This window comes from Helianthus annuus, chromosome 11 (genome assembly GCF_002127325.2).
Source record: "Helianthus annuus cultivar XRQ/B chromosome 11, HanXRQr2.0-SUNRISE, whole genome shotgun sequence".
Classification (NCBI taxonomy): Eukaryota; Viridiplantae; Streptophyta; class Magnoliopsida; order Asterales; family Asteraceae; genus Helianthus; species Helianthus annuus.
The window spans coordinates 182042434-182067022 of NC_035443.2; the positions used below are offsets into that span (position 1 = coordinate 182042434).

Below are 24589 nucleotides of genomic sequence, written 5' to 3' on the forward strand. Positions count from 1 at the left end.
CTATATACATGAAAAAGTAAAAGAATTTGATATTTTTAAATGACTGTTCCAAACGGTCGCTTTTCGTAATGCCCACCAACCTCGCTCATTATTGTAGCCGCAGTAGACTAATAGTGCCCCCTTGTCGCCATCGCAATGGGAGGAGGGGCGTTATTGGTTGCTTTTTCGCTTACGTGGATGGGCACCAGCCCATACCACTAAGCCTTACTTACGATCATTAATAAATAAGCTTAATAGATGGGAAGTGATTTGGTGATTATAAATACCCAAACATTATGTACATTATAATTTTTAGGAATGTTAAAAGAGTCGTGCTTGTCGGTTAATAGGTTAAATCTAAATTGAACCCGAAAATTTGACACAAGTTCAAACAATGGTGTAGCCACACAAGTTCAAAAAATTAGTGTAATTTATAGGCAAAAATGCAAATATCAGTCATCCCCTTAAAAGTTCGGTTAAACCATCCAATCCCCCCCCCCCCCAACCCCAGAAGATAAATCTTGGATCTGCCATTGTGTCCAAATCCGAAGATGTTGTCTGACACATAAAGCCATAAACATGAACATGACACGAGCATGACTAGTTTTATCTGAACATTTTATTTATATATTAATACTTTAAACCTACCAATTTACTAGAAAAAAGTACAAATTAATATTAAATATTATATATATGTTTAAAGTATAAAACTTAGATACTAATTTCTCTTTGTGTTTTAAATTTTAACATAAATCAGCCCGAACCCCAAACTTGTTTAGAGTTAACTCAAACACACCCCCCCCCCCCACCCACCCCACTAACACTTTAAATATATGGTGTGTGTTATGTCAAAAAAAAAAAAAAAACCCTTTAAAAGACATCAAAACAACAACGTAGTTTCCACCTAATCTTGTAAGTGGTTATGTCAACAATGATGTTGATATTTAGGCAATCCACTTATTTTAAAGTGATAATACAAAACGTGGCCACATATACAAATGTGTGGCATAAAGCTTCTAATAAATTAGTGCCAAACCATGGGAAAAAAATAAAACGACAAAACTAAAAAGCTTTTAGAATCTCATTGAGAGCATAAGTTTTCTTCTAAATAATAATATATATAAAACGATGGTTTTTATTTAATTATATAAAAACATTTACATAATGTTGTCTGTATATAATAACTTATCATTTTGATTTGATACTTTAACTACAATCTGGTTTTGAAACTTTTACAATATTTATCTAAGATTTATGGTTACTAAAAGCAAGAAAAAGTAAGATAGTTATATTTTAATTTCTACTTTTAGTGAAGTACAACTACTTTTAGTGAAGTACAAAATAAGCAAAACATATCACCAAACCTAATTATTTCACACTATAATAATTGTTAACTAATTTTTTTATATTCACACTAGATTTGGCTCGCATTCATGCTATATATAAAAATAGAAATCCAATTTAATAATTAATAAAAATAACTAAATGCTTGCTTTGAAAAAAGACCATGTGATACCATATGTTCATGTCATAGTCTTGCAGATAACTAGTGAAATTACTCCGCGATACGCGTGCGGGAACTTAATTGGTATCAGTTCAATTCGTTATGATACCGCACTTGATACACATAAAATGAATACTGGTATCGGTTAATGTCAAACATGTTTTAAATAAGATTTATATTGAGGCGTATGTAAAAATAAAACATCGAAATGGCATACTAGTAAATGCAGAATTAATAACTTTCATGAGTTAAAATAAATATTCAAATGTACAATTAAAAAGCAAACATTAGATTCGATCTACATTCTTTTCTCTAAATACAAACAGACACATAATAAAAAAATAAATAAAAAAGTAACGAAATCTAATGCGCTGGGATTGACCAATCATTTGCAAATACTATTCACAATCATTTCCAAGTACTATTCACAAAATTTGTGAAATGTATTATAGCTAATGACTATAATTAATTAATAATTAATTAATTATCTTGTTATTTAAATTTTAAAGGATAAATAATCAGTTTGGGGCTATCTTCAACTAAATTTGCCTAAATAATAAAAAGCATAGGCCCAAAAACCCCCGGGCTAACTAAAGGCCCAAATAGTCCGGATGAGCATAACTTTCTTGGGCTTTTGTTATAAATACTAGTATGCAGAGGTGTTAAAAAAACGAAAAAAGAAACCGGTTATTAATCGGTTTGTAACCTGGCCCGTTCAAGCCCTGCTACTTAAACCAAACCAAACCAACCCAGAAAAAAACCGGAACTTCACCAGCCACATCTCTCTTTAAAAACCGGTTCCTAACCTGGACTTTGACTTTCGTTGACCCAAGGGGTAATGCTTGAATTGTAAATGAACGAGAAAATAAATGAACATATTTTGTTCTAGGCGTTCTTTCGTTAGGAAAATGAACTTGTTTGTGCTCGTTTATGTTCGTTCAATAATATTCTAGACGGACAAAAATGTACATAAATACAAACGAACGCAAACAAACAAAATGAGAACTAGTATACAAACGTTGTCGATGTTTTGAAGAGACGAGACTGCAAGCCTAAAGAATTTAATTTTTGAAAATCAATAGAAGGTAACCGCAAGCTTTCTGAGCTTCTATAGCTTAAATGGGTTGATGGCTCTTAAAATGGTATCGACCAACTTTATCTTCGTTTGTTTAATAAACGTGTAAACAAACATAAGTGAATGACCATAAATGAACGAATATTAAACGAACTTTATAAGACAAACAATAATGAACGTTCTTGATCTAGCAAGACAACCGGTTCCTAACCTGGGCTTTGACTTTCGTTGACCTAAGGGGTAATGTTTGGATTGTAAATGAACGAGAAAATAGATGAACGTATTTTGTTCTATGTGTTCTTTCGTTAAGAAAATGAACTTGTTTGTGCTCGTTTATGTTCGTTCAATCTTGACGGATAAAAATGTACATAAATACAAACGAATGCAAACAAACAAAATGAGAACTAATATACAAACGCTATCAATGTTTTGAAGAGACCAGACTGCAAGCCTAAAGAATTTAATTTTTGAAAATCAATAGAAGATAACCGCAAGCTTTCAGAGCTTCTATAGCTCAAATGGGTCAATGGCTCTTAAAATGGTATCGACCAATTTTATCTTCATTTGTTTAATAAAGGTGTAAACAAACATAAGTAAATGACTATAAATGACCGAATATTAAACGAGCTTTATAAGACAAACAACAATGAACGTTATTGATCTAGCAAGACATTGTGATTATGTTCGTTTGTTCAATTAAAATGACCAAACATAATTAACGAACTTCCTACACAAGAAATAATAGTTTTGAACAGCTTATTGAACGTTTAGTTTGGTTACAGCCCTATCTAGTAATAAAAACTAGAGCACAAGTGGTGAATCATACAACAATAAAGCAAAAGTAAGAGAAAATCATATTACAAGGGTACTAGGTTGTACCTCATATAAGAGTTCCACCAACAACTACCCCTTACATATAGTGATATTAAATGTGATTGTTCATGATGAAAATCTAATAATCTTAGTTCCCCATATTTCCATAAATAAGGATTAAACAAAGACCAAGAGGAACACATAAATATTGTTTATTTTTTTTAACTCGTGATCTTTTTAGATCACGCCATCATTAACACGCTTTTAATGTAACTAAGAACCTTGTCAACGTTCACCGTCCACGCAACTGAAACCGGTTTATAGCCTGTCCAAGGATTTTCAGAATTCCATCTGCATCACATTAAAAAGATATCATACATCATAGAGTTAAGAGGTTTCAAAACGGATGGTTTGCACCCACATGTTAATGAAATGTTGATAAAACCCTGTTTCATAAGTGTACATGTTGATTCATCCCTAACTGAACGGCATGCACCCAACTTGTTGCTAAAACGATATCCTCTTGCTCGGTCCAATGTCGTGCCATTTGAGAGTAGAGATTTTGAGTGTATAAAATTCGAGATATTGAGAGTAGAGAAATTGAGAGTCGCGATTGGGTAAAAAAAGTGTGTGTGTTTATATACATGGAAAAGTAAATGAATTTGATTTTTTTTTAAATGAGCGTTCTTAACGGTCACTTTTCATAATGCCCACCAACCTCGCTCATTATTGTAGCCGCGGTGGACTAATAGTGCCCCCTTGTCGTCATCACAATGGGAGGACGGGCGTTATTGGTTGCTTTTACGCTTACATGGATGGGCACCAACCCATACCACTAAGCCTTACAATCATTAATAAATAAGCTTAAAACATGGGAAGTGATTTAGTGTAATTTGTAGGCAAAAATCCAAAGCTCTGTCACCCAGTTCGATTAAACCCTCCAATCCCCCCACCCCACCCCAGAAAATAAATCTTGGATCTGTCATTGTGTCCAAATATGAAGATGTTGTCTGACACATAAAGACATAAACCTGAACATGACACGAGCATGACTAGTTTTATCCGAACACTTTATTTATATATTAATACTTTAAACTTACCAATTTACTAGAAAAAAAGTACAAATTAATATGAAATATTATATATATGTTTCAAGTATAAAACTTGATACTAATTTCTCTGTGTTTTAAATTTAACATAAATCAACACATTTGTTTAGAGTTAACTCAAACCCCCCCCCCCCCCCCCCACACCCACACACACACACGTTAAACAAATGGTACAATATTGAAAACATATGGTGTGTGACTGTGTGTTATGTCCAAAAACCCTTTTAAAGACATCAAAACAACAACGTAGTTTCCAGCTAATCTTGTAAGTGGTTATGTCAATAATGACGTTGAAATTTAGGCAATCCACTTATTTTAAAGTGATAATACAAAACGTAGCCACATATACAAATGTGTGGCAAATAGCTTCTAATAAATTAGTGCCAAACCATGGGAAAAAATAAAACGACAAAACTAAAAAGCTTTTAGAATCTCATTGAGAGCATAAGTTTTCTTCTAAATAATAATATATATAAAACGATGGTTTTTATTTAATTATATAAAAAAATTTACATAATGTTGTCTGTATATAATAACTTATCATTTTGATTTGATACTTTAACTACAATCTGGTTTTGAAACTTTTACAATATTTATCTAAAATTTATGGTTAACTATCACTTACTAAAAGCAAGAAAAAGTAAGATAGTTATATTCTAATTTCTACTTTTAGTGAAGTACAAAATAATCAAAACATATCACCAAACCTAATTATTTCACACTATAATAATTGTTAACTAATTTATTTATGTTCACACCAGATTTGGGTCGCATTCATGCTATATATAAAATAGAAATCCAATTTAATAATTAATAAAAAAAATGTTTGCATTGAAAAAGACCATGTGATACCATATTTTCATGTCATAGTCTTGAGATAACGAGTGAAATTACTCCGCGCTACGCTTGCGGGAACTTAGTCGGTATCAGTTCAATCTGTTATGATACCGTACTTAATACACATAAAATGAATACTGGTATCGGTTAATGTCAAACATGTTTTAAATAAGATTTATATTGAGGCGTATGTAAAAATAAAACATTGAAATGGCATACTAGTAAATGCAGAATTAATAACTTTCATGAGTTAAAATAAATATTCAAATGTACAATTAAAAAGCAAACATTAGATTCGATCTACATTCTTTTCTCTAAATACAAACAGATACATAATAAAAAAAATAAATAAAAAAGTAACGAAATCCAATGCGCTGGGATTGACCAATCATTTGCAAATACTATTCACAATCATTTCCAAATACTATTCACAAAATTTGTGAAATGTATTATAGCTAATGACTATAATTAATTAATTATCTTGTTATTTAAATTTTAAAGGATAAATAATCAGTTTGGGGCTATCTTCAACTAAATTATATATTATATACTAATAAAATTTGAAGCGAATGAACAGTGACATATATTAATTAAATATTGATTTAGGGGTATGGGGCGAAGGTTGTGACGTGGGTTGGGTATAAACGCCAAAGTCACCACCTCGGGTGGGCTTGGGTTTCGGCGTGGCCCCTTAGGCGGGGGTTTCAGCCCGGGCGTTGGGCGGGGCTATCAAGATGACATGGCGTGATCTCATTGGCCAAGACAAGTAGCCGTTTGGGCTAGCCGTTTGCCAACGACTATGTGTTTAAAAAAATCTATGAAATATTAGAATATGTGGTATGGGGCGGGGGTTGTGTCGTGGGTTGGGTACAAACGCCCAAGTCACCACCCCGGGTGAGCTTGGGCTTCGGCGTGGCCCCTTGGGCGGGGGTTTCAGCCCGGGCGTTGGGCGGGGCTATCAAAATGACATGGTTGGATCTCATTGGCCAAGACAAGTAGCCGTTTGGGCTAGCCGTTTGCCAACAGCTATGTGTTTAAAAAAAGATTTAGGAAATATTAGAATATGAGGTATGGGGTATGGGGCGGGGGTTGTGGCGTGGGTTGGGTACAAATGCCCAATTCACCACCCCGGGTGGGTTGGGTTTCGGCGTGGCCCCTTGGGCAGGGGTTTCAGCCCGGGCGTTGAGCGGGGCTATCAAGATGACATTGCGGGATCTCATTGGCCAAGACAAGTAGCCGTTTAGGCTAGCTGTTTGCCAACGGCTATGTGTTTAAAAAAAAAGATCTAGGAAATATTAGAATATGGGGTATGGGGCGGGGGTTGTGGCGTGGGTTGGGTACAAACGCCCAAGTCACCACCTCGGGTGGGCTTGGGTTTCCGCGTGGCCCCTTAGGCGGGGGTTTCAGCCCGGGCGATTTTGATTTTTAATTCGAATCGTTTACAGTAATGTATAACTAATCGTGATTTTTAATTCAAATCGTTTATAGTAATGTACAACCAATTGAATAATAAACATATATGTTATCAAACCGAGAACGATTCGGTTTAGTGCGCCGCAACGCGCGCTGGTTATAAAACTAGTTTGCCTAAATAATAAAAAGCATAGGCCCAAAAACCCCCGGGCTAACTAAAGGCCCAAATAGTCCGGATGAGCATAACTTTCTTGGGCTTTTGTTATAAATACTAGTATGTAGAGGTGTTAAAAAAACGATAAAAGAAACCGGTTATTAATCGGTTTGTAACCTGGCCCGTTCAAGCCTGCTACTTAAACCAAACCAAACCAACCCAGAAAAAAACCGGAACTTCCCCAGCCACATCTCTCTTTAAAAACCGGTTCCTAACCTGGACTTTGACTTTCGTTGACCCAAGGGGTAATGCTTGAATTGTAAATGAACGAGAAAATAAATGAACATATTTTGTTCTAGGCGTTCTTTCGTTGGGAAAATGAACTTGTTTGTGCTCGTTTATGTTCGTTCAATAATATTTTAGACGGACAAAAATGTACATAAATACAAACGAACGCAAACAAACAAAATGAGAACTAATATACAAACGCTATCGATGTTTTGAAGAGACGAGACTGCAAGCCTAAAGAATTTAATATTTTGAAAATCAATAGAAGATAACCGCAAGCTTCCTGAGCTTCTATAGCTTAAATGGGTTGATGGCTCTTAAAATGGTATCGACCAACTTTATCTTTGTTTGTTTAATAAACGTGTAAACAAACATAAGTGAATGACCATAAATGAACGAATATTAAACCAACTTTATAAGACAAACAATAATGAACGTTCTTGATCTAGCAAGACAACCGGTTCCTAACCTGGGCTTTGACTTTCGTTGACCCAAGGGGTAATGTTTGGATTGTAAATGAACGAGAAAATAGATGAACGTATTTTGTTCTATTTGTTCTTTCGTTAAGAAAATGAACTTGTTTGTGCTCGTTTATGTTCGTTCAATCTTGACGGATAAAAATGTACATAAATACAAACGAATGCAAACAAACAAAATGAGAACTAATATACAAACGCTATCAATGTTTTGAAGAGACCAGACTACAAGCCTAAAGAATTTAATTTTTGAAAATCAATAGAAGATAACCGCAAGCTTTCAGAGCTTCTATAGCTCAAATGGGTCAATGGCTCTTAAAATGGTATCGACCAACTTTATCTTCGTTTGTTTAATAAAGGTGTAAACAAACATAAGTGAATGACTATAAATGAACGAATATTAAACGAGCTTTATAAGACAAACAATAATGAACGTTATTGATCTAGCAAGACATTGTGATTATGTTCGTTTGTTCAATTAAAATGATCAAACATAATTAACGAACTTCCTACACAAGGGATAATAGTTTTGAACAGCTTATTGAACGTTTAGTTTGGTTACAGCCCTATCCAGTAATAAAAACTAAATCACAAGGGGCGAATAATACAACAATAAAGCAAAAGTAAGAGAAAATCATATTACAAGGGTACTAGGTTGTACCTCATATAAGAGTTCCACCAACAACTACCCCTTACATATAGTGATATTAAATGTGATTGTTCATGGTGAAAATCTAATAATCTTAGTTCCCCATATTTCCATAAATAAGGATTAAACAAAGACCAAGAGGAACACATAAATATTGTTTATTTTTTTTTAACTCGTGATCTTTTTAAATCACGCCATCATTAACACGTTTTTAATGTAACTAAGAACCCTGTCAACGTTCACCGTCCACGCAACTGAAACTGGTTTATAGCCTGTCCAAGGATTTTCAGAATTCCATCTGCATCACATTAAAAAGATATCATACATCATAGAGTTAAGAGGTTTCAAAACGGGTGGGTCAGATGACGGGTTCGTTTTTAGACTTTTAGTATGGGTCAAACAAGCCAGGTCGGATTGGGCTGACCTGCAAACACTTTTTTTCATTTTCTAAAAATAACTAACGTGTAACAAAAAAATATAATAATAATAAAATTTAACAAATTAAGAGGTTGTATGCATTAAAACTAGACTAACGACTTTCAACCTTTTATTAACAACTTAAGTATAAGTAAGTGTGTTATTTTGCTACTTCAAACATAAATAATATCTAACCAACTGGGGTAGCCCAGTTGGCCACCGACACCCACCTCTTCCCAGAGGTACCGGGTTCGAGTCTTGGGAGTGGCATATGTCGCCCAGGGTAAGAACTCGACATGTGGAAGTCATCGCGGAGCTAGCTTGGTCGGGTAGCGGCTCCTGGAGTGAGATCACTCCGGCGGTTGGGAGGACCGTGCACTATCCCCCCCCCCCAACATAAATAATATCTTTATACTAATAAAGATGTGTTAGTGATGATGAATATGTAACAGAGTTAACGTCGAATTTGGACTTGCAACATCAAAGTTTGACCTAAAAAGTCAAACCATGCCTCTTATTTAGAAAGAAAGTGTGGTTATAATCTCGTAAACGTGTTATTTTGCTACTTCAAACATAAATGATATATTTATAATCATAAAAGATGTGTTAGTGATGATGAATATGTAACAGAGTTAACGTCGAATTTGGACTTGCAATATCGAACTTTGACCTAAAAAGTCAAACCATGCCTATAACTTAGGAATGGAGTACGGTTATAATCTCAGAGTGATCAGGAAATTTACCTCTTCAACCCTTGGTCCATTAGGGTATGTCCAACACAGAGACCTTGTGTTTCGACCCTAACGACCCCTTTCTTGAAGGTGAAAAGATCGGGTCGAACTAGTGCCACGAAACAAACAGGGTCATGAAGGAAAATTCCTGAAAAAATAAAACAATATCAGTCAGCGTTACATGTTATAAACTTTCATTTAAATCATATGAAGGGCATCAATAAATTACAGTTTAAAGACATAGAAAAGAGCAAACTGTACACAAAAAAAAAAAAAAAAAAAAAAAAAAAAAAAAAAAAAAACGAACCAACACCTTTTACAGAGTTTAGAAATCAACTTAAAATTAGGTGTAATAAACTGTTGATATGGCGTTGGTTGATTACTTGATGCCATGCCAACTGCCACATCACATGCCGCATACGCAAAAGAGATGTTTATTAAAATAATTAACACTTTTTACAAGTTTGAGTTTTTCATATATATTTAAATAAAATTATGAGTAAATGTCATTTCCGTCCCTGAGGTTTGGCCAGTTTTGCGACTTTCGTCCAAAGGTTTGTTTTTCCGCATCTGGATCCAAAAGGTTTGAAATCTTTCCATTTTCATCGAGCTCGTTAACTCCATCCATTTTTCTCCGTTAAGTCTCCGGGGTATTTCCGTTTTTTTATTAACTTAAAAGACAATTCAGTTTTTTTCAGTTTATATACTACCATTTAACATAATGTATAAGTATTCAAAAAACCGATTACCCTTTAAGTTAGCAAAAAAAACGAAAATACACCTGACTTAATGGAGAAAAATGGATGGAGTTAACGAGCCGGATGAAAATGGCTAGATTTCAAACCTTTTGGATTCAAATGCGAACAAACAAACCTTTGGACGAAAGTCGCAAAACTGGCCAAACCTCTGGGACGAAATGGCATTTTACTCTAAAATTAGAGTAAATTACATTTTTGGCCCCTGTGGTTATATCACTTTTACCCTTTTAGCCCAAAAAAGAATTTTTTAACATCTGAGCCCCCACCGTCTTTTTTTCTAACCCTTTTGTCCCCTAACGTTCTTTTTCTAACCCTTTTTGCCCTAACATTTAATGGATGGGGTTGGTGTTAGGGGCCAAAAGGGTTAGAAAAAAAAGACGTGGGGGCTCAAATGTTAAAAATTCTTTTTTGGGCTAAAAGGGTAAAAGTGATATAACCACAGGGGCCAAAATCGTAATTTACTCCTAAAATTATTATATGTCATATCTGCAACTGTTAAAAATCAGCAAAAGTTGACCTGTGCTAATGCTTGAACAGGTCACTCTTTGCAACAACTTGTAAAAAAATGTAACTTGGTTGCTAAAATCGATATAAAAACGTAAGCTGGTTACTATTTTGCGCGTAAATTAAAGTTGGTCGCTAACAGCAGAAAAAAGTGTTGGTGTGTTTATATTTCTTGAAGAGTTAATTACTGTTTTCGTCCCTGTGGTTTGTCAAAAATCACTATTTTAGTCCACTAGTTTAAAAATTGCGATTTCAGTCCCTGTGGTTTCACTTTCGTAACCATTTCAATCCATTTATTCTGTAAGTACAGGGACTGAAATGGTTACGAAAGTGAAACCACAGGGACTGAAATCGCAATTTTTAAACTAATTGACTGAAATAGTGATTTTTGACAAACCACAGGGACGAAAACAGCAATTAACTCTTTCTTGAAATTTGCCACATAGAAAATGAATTACCATAAACACCATCAGATTTCACATGCCAATCGCGGTAGAATTTACAACTATCCCACAAAAACCGAGCATGCCTCCCGTTCGATCGCTTAAGTTCATCAAGATCCTCATCTGAACCCACAAGCGTTGATCAATCATTCAATCCCTTTTATAACGAACGGGTATCTAATAAATTTAAAGAGTTAACGAGATGAAACTAACCTGACATTTTCACTTGTGTTGTGATGTTTATGCCAACAACGTCGATATTTGCGCCAGAAGTGAATACAATATCTGCTGCTTCAGGATCCTCATATATCTGTAAATACGTATAATAACGTGGACTTTTTATTATGTCTTAACAAAAACTTTAAGTTCTCTATCTAAAAAATAGTTTTTATATACGTTTGCTTCAGCGGCCGGATTAATGTTTCCACTTGCAAAGAAAGCACCACCGAGTATGACGATTCTTTTAACGTTGGTTACAAACGAGGAGTCCCTTTTGATTGCCTATATTAAGATAAGAAGAAGAGTTAATTACTGTTTTCGTCCCTGTGGTTTGTCAAAAATCACTATTTCAGTCCATTAGTTTAAAAATTGCGATTTCAGTCCCTGTGGTTTCACTTTCGTAACCATTTCAGTCCATCTCGTAACCATTTAAGTCCCTGTACTTACAGAATAAATGGATTGAAATGGTTACGAAAGTGAAACCACGGGGACTGAAATCGCAATTTTTAAACTAGTGGACTAAAATAGTGATTTTTGACAAACCACAGGGACGAAAACAGTAATTAACTCTAAGAATAAATTAGTATTGCAGGTAGTAAGTTACAGTTACACAAGATAATTATGAAGAGAAAGTGGTCCAATTTCAACTCGTTTGCTTGCAAACGGGTCAAATTGTATTATTTGATCTTAAACGTGTTGAATAAAAAAGTTAGCCTTAAAAGTAATTAGATATAATTGGTTAAATGGGTTGAAAGTCATTTGAAATGTTTTTTTTATGCATATAACCTCATAAACCAATTTTGTTTAAAGATTAGAGTAAAATGCCATTTTCGTCCCTGAGGTTTGACCACTTTTTCGACTTTCATCCAAAGGTTTGTTTTTCTGCATCTGGGTCCTCATCCACTTGACTAAACTATGTATCATAATATTGTTTTGAGTTAATTACTGTTTTCGTCCCTATGGTTTGTCAAAAATCACTATTTCAGTAAGTACATTAGTTTAAAAATTGCGATTTCAGTCCCTGTGGTTTCACTTGCGTAACCATTTCAGTCCCTGAAGTTTCACTTTCGTAACCATTTCAATCCATTATTCTGTTAAGTACAGGGACTGAAATGGTTACGAAAGTGAAACCACAGGGACTGAAATCGCAATTTTTAAACTAATGGACTGAAATAGTGATTTTTAACAAACCATAGGGACGAAAACAGTAACTAACTCTATTGTTTTTGTAATCATATTTAATGCATTAATTCTTAATTAGAAAATAAACAAAACAATGTTTTTGGGTCAACCCGACAAGCAATGGGCCGTTACTCAACCGGGCCATCTTGCCACCTCTAGTCCAATGGCATCAATGGATCTTTACGATCCTTCGTTGTGAGTTCAAGTCTCTTTACAAAAATTCGTTTTGTCGGTTTGTCGACATTTTTGAATGAATTTTTTATTTTTATTAGAAAAAGACTTGCAACTTACCAAAGCCAAATTTGTTAGCGGGCCAAGTGCAAGTATAGATACTTCACCGGGATATTCCGAAACTTTATCAACTAAAAATTCGGATGCTGATTTTTCTACTTTCTTCGATTTGGGGGCCGGTAGATTTAGGTTCCCTAATCCATCGGATCCATGAATAAAATCTTGAATCTCTGGCTCCCCTCCCTGTCACCGTTAAAATTAAACACATACACACACACTATGCAGTTAATGCGGTAAAATATCGGATATCTGTCAAGGACCAATATTTGAGATATAGGTTTTCACGGTGGGATATTGGTAATTTTAATATCATGCATAATTTACATATATAGCAATTTAACACTAACTATTAACGTTGGGACTTAAAACACTAATAGCAGCAATAAGAAGAAAGACGAATGGTAGAACTCAGAAGAAAGGTACTGATATCGGGAAAATCGGTGATATATTGGTCAATTTCGGTCAATGTCGCCGATAATCGGTACCGATATTCTGACTAGTATTTGACACCGATATTTTACATGGGGACCGATAACCAATATATCACTGATATTAAATGCATAGTATATATATTATATATACATACCTATGTTGTCAAAGATGCAAGGCGCGGGCGAGGCGCATAGGCCTCGCCTGGAGCCTAGGCGCAAGGCGCATAAAAAACGAGGGCTTTTTTTAAAAAAGACGCCCACAGAGGAAAAAAAAAATAAAAGATATATTATGCTTTGAAAATTAACACAATTCCACATATAAAATAAAGAAACTATTATAAATGCCATTTAATTTTGGTGTTTTAATTTAATTTTTAAAAAAGATGACATGGTCTTGTGACTGATTAGATTAAAAAGAACAAGGAAACACATCTTTATCCAATGGTTAAAAGGTTGACTTTTCAGGTCAGTTGAAACAATGGTTTACAGCTGTGAAAAAGCTGTAAAAAAGCTTTAAAAAATAGCATATAAAACGAAAACGAAAGGAGCGCCTGACAGAATTAAGCCCACGTTTTTCCCTCGCTGTGCCTGGTTCCGGGCGCTCGCCTGAGCACCATTTTTACAACAAAAAAAAAAAGCCCAGATTTGCGCCTAAGCTACCACCAGGCACTATTGCCTCGCCTCACCGCGCCTGAGCGCCTAGGCGCGCGCCCGACGCGCTTTTGACTAGGGGTGTGAATTTCTGACACGACCCGAAAACCTGACACGAACCTAACACGAAATTTGCGGGTTTAGGTTTAGTCTAAACGGGTTCGGGTCAGTTTCAGGTTGAACCCGTGAACCCGTTTAGGTTAACGGGTCGGGTTCGGGTCAACCTGGTCGGGTTGGCGGGTTGACCCGTTTAACACATTTATATACTATATTATATTTTTTACAATATATTTTATATCATAAATTAAATAGGGTGTGTATTTTATGTCATCATTATAACTTAAAAAGATAAATTAACATAGATTTTATAATTTAAATATGATATTATTATATATATTTGTGTTTTTTAAGTAAATTTTAATTTTAATATATTAATTTCAGAAAAAAAAATAAAAAAATTCGGGTTGAACGGGTCGTGTTCGGGTCAACCCACTAAACTTCGGGTCGTGTTCGGGTTCTTATGTATGGTACGATTTTCGGGTTCGGGTCGGGTTCGGCTTTGTGTAAAATTTTCGGGTTCGGGTCGGGTTAAACCCACCAACCCGCGAACACGACCCGTTTAGGACCCCTACTTTTGACAACATAGATACATACATACAATTTTTAGCGAAAAAGGGATGACAAAAATAGTATGGTGTACCTTTAGCGGTTCTGGACTACCCTCGGCAACAGGAACACTTGGATATCCTGCAATCTCACACTATCCTTTTGCACATGAAAACGGGTAATAATCATATGTAAAAAGTCCGAAACGTTTTACATACAGACTAAAAACTTAAGAATTGAATTTGAGACAAATGAGTACCAGAAGCAAGGCGTTTCGAGTCGCATCCCTTGTAGAAACGTTACCAAATATCGTTGTCAATCCTAAGATCTCCAAATTTGGTGTCTGAAAAGCCATCATGATCGCCATGCTATCATCTGTATAGATATAGATATAGATATAGATATAGATATAGATATAGATATGAATTCAGGCATTGTTTTATGCAATTTGACTGATTAAATTTTTATAAAAATTTGAACATGATTAAGTAGAGACAATATAATATGCCGTGTGTTTAATGGACCTGTTCCTTCATAAGAAAACCATATATATTCCATTCTATGTCTAGAATGGACAATGTCGAAGCTTGACCCGAATGACGGGGGCTTCGAAAACGTATATACCCAAAAATTTCTATAGAACCGGGGGGTCGAAAACGTATATACCAAAAATTTCTATACGAAAACTACATATGTAACACTACTGAGCGAAAAGTTCGAGGGTCTCCCCCCCCCCCCCCCGGGCCCCTTCTATACTTCGCCCCTGAGAATGGACCATCCTACCAAAAAAGGTCAAAACCTATATAACCTTTAAGGGGCCCGTGAGTTTTCTGGTAACGGGTTCTCATAGTTATCAAAAAAATAATAATTTGATAATCATTATCAATTCAATAGTTACACAAAAACAATAATACAAAATAGTCATCACCCTCAATTCCTTCCCATACCTAAACTAAAGACCACCCGTAGTCGTCCCAAATTTGAGTGTTTTTTTGCCCAAACTCGCCTAACAGCGCCCCATTGCCGGCCCCCTTGGGTGTTTTTCAACCAAAAGTTTGCATGGCGTTGTATATAAAACGCCTGAGCCCCTTGTGTGTTGACCAATCACCCTTTTTGATGGTTTTTTGTCCAATAACATTTTTTGATAGTTTTTTTTTTATTTAAATCTATTATTAAACCCCTTTTAAAATAATGTCTCACATCCCCACTACACCCATTTATGAAAAACGTTCCATTGCTGACTGGACTGCCACATGGCGTAAAACGCCCAGGCATTATTCATGTGTATCACTACACATGGTCTAAGCCCTAATGACAGAGTTTTTATAAGATTACAAAAATACAAAAAAAAAGAAAAAGAAAAAAAAAGTCTTATAGTATTATCCATGGTTGTAGAACTCGCTAGGCGCTGGCCGGGTGGGGATTAGCGATTAATCGAGACTAATCGGATTGGACTCTTTATGTACAATTTTAAGTTTTATACATATATACACATATTTTTATTCGTAACTTTTTTAAGTAGACAAGTTTTGATCGAAATCTAGCGGGTTTTGGCCGGAATCTGTGATTTTTTCGATTTTTTCCGATTTTTGGCCAGCCGACTAGGACTGACTATCGATTAGTGGACTGATTAACGAAAACTTCATCAAGCACAATAAAACATAATAAATCAAACAAATAAAGAATAAAAAAAGACTGAGAATCAGAAGATACCGATGCCCGGATCCGTATCAATGATAATCTTTTGAGAGATTCCACCATTGCAGTTGAACATGACTGGTTTGGAATCCATGAAATGGGTTAGGTTGTGTCCCACAGATGAATTTGTAGGGGCCGATTGGCGGAAATGGGATCACAAGAAAAGTGGGATCCGCCTGGATATTGATAGTGATATTGTAGTGGTAGTGGATTCAGTTGTACAAGGAAAAGGTTATTATTATTATTATTATTAAAAGGATTTCTAAATTCCAACGAATCCACTCTAAAAAGGTAGGACAAAGAAAGAAAGCGAAACCTTAAATAAAATAAGGTAACGTTTGGTATGAAGGGATGGAAGGTGGAATGGAATTGATCATTCTGATGGAATAAAAAGAAACATGTTTGGTTATAATGTAGTAATGGAATGGAGCATTCCAAAGGAATGTAACTCCTTCCAAATATAATAATTTCCATTTCTGGTGTTTTTTTTTCATTCCTTCAAGGAATGGAAAGAAATGTGTTATTATTATTATTATTATTATTATTATTATTATTATTATACTTATACTTTTATTTTTATTTGTATTTATATTTATGTTTATTAATATTCATACTAATATTAATATATATCAAAAATCTATTATTAATTTTTTATCATTAATATATTATTATTATTATTATTATTATTATTATTATTATTATTGAGACAATTATATTTTTATCGTTTTTAATACAGTTGTGTTTCGTTACTTCATCTTTTTTTTTGTTTATCAAATTGTACAAAGTAATGATTCATTCTATTCACATATGAGTAACCAAACATCACAATGGAATGGAATGATCCATTTCATTCCGTTGTCCATTCCATTACCTCGTCCATTCCATTCTCTCATCTATTCCGTTACTCCATACCAAACAGACCCTAAGGGTTTATCCCTCCATATGAAACGTATCGGAAGAAGCGTATAGGGCAATACGGTTTCTCTGGTCCCCTAATTCGTTATCGAATTATCCCTATATACATATACACCTATCCACAAGGATACATGGACAAAAATAAAAGAATATATATATTTGATATGCACAAAGTGGTCTAATTAAACTAACTAAGTTTAACCCTGAACTAAATACTCTAAGTTTTAAATTGATAACTAAGACTTTCTAATACCTAGACCACACAACCGTCAAGTGTACTGATCATTGTAGTATAGCCTAAGAAGTCCGAGTATCAAACCCCCGAGACTCCTAAGAAGCCGTTGGTACATCACCCGCTTTTGGAGGCTGAGGAGATTCAGATGTCGTTTTCCACCTCCCAAGGACGATTTTTGGAGTTTTAACCAAAACAAAAAATGTAACAAGTATATGTTAGGTTTGTTAGAAACTTATAAAACCCTCTTTGGCTAGCGTGATATGCTACTTCGTTAATGTAGCTTTAAATGTAACTAGGTTCGTTGCTATCTGCGCGTTGTGCAGGGACGCGATTGGAATTCAGAATGTATAGCACATCATGACAACCGATAAATAAATTCGTAAAATTAAATAAAATGATATCTAAATGTGTTATGCTCTTTGCGTCGTAACTCGGGTCTGAACATCAAAATAATAAGAAAAGGTAAAACAACAGCTCTGTTGTTAGGGTTAGGGCAGGGGCGAAGCTTGAAAAATTTCATCGAGGGGTCGGAAGTCACCAGACCTAAAAATTCTATATAAGTAAATAAAAAATTATAAAACTGAAGGGTCGAAAACGTATATACCTAAAAAAATTCTATAAGAAACGTACACACATAACACTACTGAGCGAAAAGTTCGGGGGGTCGGGCGCCCCCCGCTCCCTTGAAAGCTACGCCCCTGGGTTAGGGTTTTATAACTTTTCCGGTGATTGGTCGAATTTGTTGGTGCGGAATCCGGCGGTTTGTAGAGGCGGAACTACTGACAAATGTAGGTGTCCGGTGGTGGTGGGTGTACGGTGGTGGTGGGTGTACGGTGGTGGAGGAGTGATGGTGTGTACGGTGGTGGAGGGAAGATGGTGGTGGTGGGTGTTCAATGGAGGTGAGATGGTGGTGGGTGTTTGATGGTGGATGAGTGATGGTGGTTGTGCTTGTGGTGATGGTTTAAGGTAGAAGAAGAAGAATTGGTGATAGGGTAGAAGATATATTGTTTTATTTTTATTTTCTTAACAAGTAAGGGTATTATAGTTATTTAACATATACTTAACTGAGATATTTAACATAGGTTAGTGATAACGATCACCCGAGAGCAAAGGTTACAACCACCGGGATCAAGTGTGTAATTATTGAACCACTGTGACCAAGTCTGTAATATTTGCAAACCACAGAGACCAATCAGACATTTAACTCATAAAGTAATTTGCAAGTAATTGCACAAAAACTTGAGTTTTAAGAAACTTGGGAACTTTAATATGTTAGACAAATTTTGTAAGTTTGGGTAAAAGGTGATTGACGTACAAAGTTTGAGTAAAAAGACACCGACTTATAAACTTGAGGTTTTTATAAGAGAGTCAAATAGGTTTCATATTTTTGAGTTATAAATATGATGTGTTTGTAAACCTTATTAATAAGATCAATAACATACGTGAACGAGTTTTTGATTCTCTCTCTATGTTGCGTACATACAAGTTATAGGTACCAGTCATTTTCACAATAATATCAAACTATTTTTTTCCAAAATAAAAGTGTAAATTAGTTTTTTATTTATTTTTATTATAGTAACTCTTTTAAAATTTGATCAAACTATTTTTTTCCAAAATAAAAGTGTAAATTAGTTTTTAATTTATTTTTATTATATAGTAACTCTTTTAATATTAAACAATAAGCTTATCATTAGTGGGATGAGTACAAGCTCCAAAGTAACCACTCTTTTGCCTTTTTTTGCATATTAATTGTTGAGGTGACTTGCATACAATAATATTTTAGTACATGATGTAGGCATTTGTTGTGTGTTGATATTATTATTTTATCATGTGATAAGTAAAGTAATGTTGATTACGTTACGTGTAAGTCACCTCACATATCTAAGATGGCAACGAACTTTGTTTAGAAGCTTTTCTAAATTAACATGATAAAGTTAGGTGACATTACACCACCTTTTCCTTGTAAAGGTGATCATAAATATTTGTGGTGTGTTGTTTATATTAAATTTGATGCCATCATCTCTGCTGACCCTATTGATTAGCGAGGTATTGGTGTGAATTCATAAGTTTTTCGATGACACTTTCTCATGTTTACAAAAAGAGGACTAAATCACTCTAAATATCCTCCCATCCTTGAGCTATTCTCTAATGGCAAGAGCTCGATAAGATTAGGAGAAGGCCAACAAAACGAAGGCTCATAGTATGATCCCATCTTACAACCCAAGTAGGGCCGGGTGGGTGCCGAATTACGACCAAAAACGTATCAGGGCCGAAATTTTTTAATAATTTACATATATATGTGTTGAGTTATATATGCGTTGAACCGGAAGAAAGCATAGTAAAACACTTGGCTTGGGGGTTAATATGTTGCTTTGACAACTAGATGGTTTCGGATTTTTTTTTATTAGCTGTTCATTAAATGCAAATGGCATGAGTGGTCTAGTTTTATCAAAGTTACATTAAATTTATATGACACTGTCATTCAATTTTTAGAAATGGATGTTAGTTTTAATTTGTTTTCATATATTTTAATCTTTTCTTATATATTCTTTCAAAAAAAGTTTATATTTTAAGTGCGTATATTTTTTATTCGTCCCAAGCCCTAAGATTTTCGAGAACGGCTATAAATCCAAGAAGTCCAAAGGGCATTTGAATGTATGATTAAACTTATTGTTACAATCCAAAGCCCCACTAATCACTTTTATACTACAAAGTGTTTAACAAATAAACACATCATAGATTAACTCGCTAGTATCAAAATTTAAAGATGTAAATATGTTCTAGCAACTAATGTGAAGCTAGCCCACTTGGTAGAGACACATGCTTCTTAAATAAGAGGTCACATATTTAAACCTTGACAAGAGAGAATATTTTAGGATTATTGGTATAAAGATGTAATATAAATATTTACCATTTAAAAAAGAAAGATATGTTCTACCAAAATCTATAGATAATAGATGCAACTCCAACATTTTACTTCATCAAGAAAAAAGAAAGATATGTTCTACCAAAATCTATAGATGTAACTCCCAACATTTTACTTCATCAAGAAAAAAGTCCAAACATTTAACTTCATCAAAAAAAAAAAAAAAAATCTTGCTAAATCAAACAAAAAATAATATAAATATAAATAAAGCTAACAAATAATCAACCAAAAACTCAAAATTAAAAGATATACCTATGCCGGGATCCGTATCAATGATGATCTTTTTAGTGACACCAACATTGCAGTCGAACAAACCGTCGCAATTCAACATCACTTGTGAGGGATCCATGAATTAGGTTGTTAATTTTTCTGACCCACAAAGGAGACGAATTTATAGGAAATGTGATGACAACAAAAGTGGAATCCATTTCTATGTGTGGATTCGGTTGATATGTGGAAAAGGTGATTAAAAGGAGGTGCAGATTCCAAAGAAACTACCCAAAATTTCGTATAGTTGACGTCCTGGTTGTTAGACCGGTGAATGTGGTATACCGCTCCTGTCACCTCAGCTCCTTTGGCGCCATAGCGCCCCTAGACCATTTCCCAGGCGCCAAAGGGGGCGCCATGCTCTCTTTCGCCATTGCCCTAACGGGTTTTTGCGTTTTGAAAGAAGACCAGGATTTGATATTCATTGCATCCGGTAGATTATGATTAACTTGGCATTCAACGTCATAATAATAGCGTGGTCGAGAACCAAAAGGTTGGGAGTTTAAATCCCATATGGTGTCGATATTGGTATTTTAATCCTTGAAAATCTGAAAAATGTTGTTCATGGAAAGAAAAAAAAAGAATAACTCGAACCTAATTAAAAAAAATGTAAAACTCGAAATATTTGGTAGACATTTGGATATGAGATTAGTTTTTTTTTTTTTTTTTAAATTTCGAATGTTTGAGATGGGTATGGTATTAGGTGATATGCGTCTGATTACTCGAACTTGTTTACTCGCATTTAAACCGAATATGCTAGTATGTTATATAACTCAAAAAGATATAAAATAGTATGTTGAATTTGTTAGAAGCTCGGAGTTATCTTTTTTTTTTTGGACAACTAGATCACCTGATTAGGTCTTTGGCATTTGATCACCCAGATCACGAGTAGGAAATCCGTGATTGGCATATTATTGCCAGTTTAAACAAAAAGTTTATCATTGGTGGGATACATAGTACACGCTTCAAAGTTAACCACTCTTTTATCGTTGGTGCATATTGATTAATGAGGAGATATACAATTAATATTATAGTACATGTAGGCTGTAGCCATATATTTGTCTCTCTATTGTACTTTTATTCCGACTAAATAAACTTTTTCATTTTTCGTAGCGATACCCTCTAAAAAGAGTGAAGGATAGCATGCTTAAAGGGTACCATTGGAACGAAATCGGCATCTAATTTTATTTCCTAGGTTTGGGTCGGGATCCAATTCTCTTATAGAAGTAATGAAATTGGAATGAAATCGGCATCTAATTGATATGGATTTTATTGATAAGTAAAGCATCCTTATTCACTTAATAATGTGCAAGACACCTCACATACTTTAAAGTGGAAATAGAACTTTGTTAAAAAGCTTTTCTAAATTTACATGGTAAAGTTAGGTGCCAATGGCATACACCTTTCCGGCTTTCCTTGAAAAAGTGATCACAAGAGCATCCACAACGGTATATCCTACAAACCTTCACATACAAACCTTCACATAATGGTTGTTAATGGACCGATTGAGTGACATATATCAAGTTCTCCATAAATTCAACTTGAATGGTATGTATACTAATCCTAATCGTCACCTGAAGCCGTACTACGGGTCGGATCAGGTTTGAATTTAGCATTTGGGTGAAGAAGAAAATAATTCAGGTAGATGTCGTTTGAAAGTCACCCGATGTCGTTTGAGATCAGGTGATATCATTTGCCTTATGTCGCTTGGATGCGGGTCTTGCCGTTTGGTCATGTCGTTTAGATGTGGGGGTGTCGTTTAAAGGTGGTGTCGCTTGGAGTGTTCTGTTGTTTAGACCCAATGTCATTTAACGCTAAATTCAAACTCAATTACACTATTCCTTTTTATATCCACTAACGAAACTAACTGACATTATTTACAAAGTTCATATCTTTAAACCCGAATATAATTATGTTAATTAATTTAATTCACGACAATATTATAATAATAATAGATAATAAAAATTCGCATTTTCACGACAATATTAACCAAGTACTAGTATAGCATGCTTTAGACTACAATACTTTAACATATGAATAGAAGATGCATCATTCTGATTCTTCATAGCCCGAAGGACATCATAATTTCACTTTACAACATTCGACCATTATTAAGACAATATAATGAGACTTATTAATAATCCTAAAACAAAAGTATTAGGAAAGTCTTCCAAATTATTGTATATACCACATAGCCAACTTTTATATTCAATTAAGAAACATAACTTGTTTACCTTTGATCTTCAACACTTCACCATTGACTCATAAGAACTTAAGCATAAGTCTTAATACAAGTCACTTTCGTGAACACATTGCCAACAAGATGAATGTTCCTCGTCTACAATCACTATTACGTATGAGATGAAATCAACTAGATTGACATTCAACAACATGACATTCATAATGTTACCATAAGTGATTTGCACACGTTTATTGTTGTTCATCAAGAGATATGTATATTTAGGATACTCTCTTAAAACGAAGGTAAGACCTCCACATGATTTCAACAACATTTGAGAAGTAGACATATTTACATGTAGATCTCTCAGAGCGAATCTCGCAAGATTTATCAAAGGTATACAATAACATATAGTACTTATAATTTTATATGTTAGAATTTACACTTGTGAATTTTCCAACGACTTCTAACGAAGTATGTCGACACGTATCATAGTTGTGTATTGCATCTCAATACACTCATCACATTCTTTCATGACTTTTTGATGATGTGGTCACACACTTGATGTCTCGTCTTCGACTTTTAGTCAATGTAACAACTCTCAAGTTGTTTATGTCCAAATATTTTCTTGTATTATCCGTTTAAGAACCATATTCTTTAAAACAAGAGTTAATTGCCATTTTCGTCCCTGTGGTTTGGACCATTTTGCCAGTTTAGTCCAAAGGTTTTATTTTTAACATCTGGATCCAAAAAGGTTTCATCGTTGCCATTTTGGTCCAACTGACTTAACTCCATCCATATCTGTTAAGTCTGCCAAGGACATTTTTGTCATTTCATTTAAAAGAAAAAGCAATAAAGAAAAAAGGGTTAATAAAAAGAAAAATGAAATGACAAAAATGCCCTTGACAGACTTAACAGATATGGATGGAGTTAAGTCAGTTGGACCAAAATGGCAACGATGAAACCTTTTTGGATCCAGATGTTAAAAATGAAACCTTTGGACTAAACTGGCAAAATGACCCAAACCACAGGGACTAAAATGGCAATTAACTCTTAAAACAATGTATAGTTTTATAATTATTTTTCACTGTTTTAAACAAATTCTCAGACTTGTATATACAAAATTGAGTCGAGTGACTTTTTGTCATGCAACATGGAAAAGTGAGTTGAGTTTTTATTTGCTAGAATATTTAACCGTTCATATTATGAGATAATGGTACTATAATTACGATAATATACCGGTAGATTTGATTAATACAAACCTTTTTTAGTTAACTTGTCCTAAGAGACGGCTCGACCTGAAAAATGTAATCAACACAATAATTTGATCTGTCAACTTCCGCTTTATGCCATATGTCTGGAACCGCTAAGCCACCATCGCGGCTACTATTGATATAAACTGCTCACCACATTCAAGCATGCATAGTGTTACATTTAGAACAATACAAGGGATTCTTTTAGAGCTCAGGCGACCGACAACTGAAGATGACACCCCACGTTAGCCCTCAATAGCAGGAAATCTATAATCTTTAAGGAACATGAAAGAACGATGTTAAGAATGGAAGCAAACCAAATTACAGTGCCTGACCTATCAAACGGAATTGAAAAGATGAAGGTATTGGATTAATAGCAAAGCTAAGGTAGGATCTGAGGAGGTAAGATGTAGACAACCTTACCTCTTCCACATAGGAATAGAGAGGCTGCTTCCAGTAAGACCCCGACTCGATAGTAGTTTTGCATCAAGCCTTGGACATAAGGAACATAACACTTAGCAATCGGGAGATTCGGGACAAAGGCCGATTAGTGCATGTAACCCCTTGTCTTTTGGCTATCAACGCC

The 24589-nt window shown here is 34.7% G+C and overlaps 1 protein-coding gene across 3 annotated transcripts; it reads right to left on the minus strand.

Moving 5' to 3' along the window:
• Positions 1-3595: 3595 nt before the first annotated feature.
• Positions 3596-20668, minus strand: LOC110891366 (uridine nucleosidase 1). 3 transcript variants are annotated; one of them, XM_022139061.2, is made up of 9 exons: positions 16244-16426; positions 14790-14905; positions 14625-14684; positions 12843-13025; positions 11547-11651; positions 11364-11460; positions 11166-11273; positions 9458-9593; positions 3596-3722 (listed from the first exon to the last, which is right to left on the minus strand). In XM_022139061.2, exons 1-9 carry the CDS (start codon positions 16320-16322, stop codon positions 3614-3616), a joined length of 993 nt encoding a protein of 330 aa, XP_021994753.1. In that variant the 5' UTR covers positions 16323-16426; the 3' UTR covers positions 3596-3613. The 3 variants fall into 3 exon arrangements, with proteins under 3 accessions (XP_021994753.1, XP_021994751.1, XP_021994752.1); XM_022139059.2 differs by lacking the exons at positions 3596-3722; positions 16244-16426 and adding exons at positions 8170-8595; positions 20557-20668; XM_022139060.2 differs by lacking the exon at positions 3596-3722 and adding an exon at positions 8170-8595 and having other exon boundaries at positions 16244-16427.
• Between the last annotated feature and the right edge of the window lie 3921 nt (positions 20669-24589).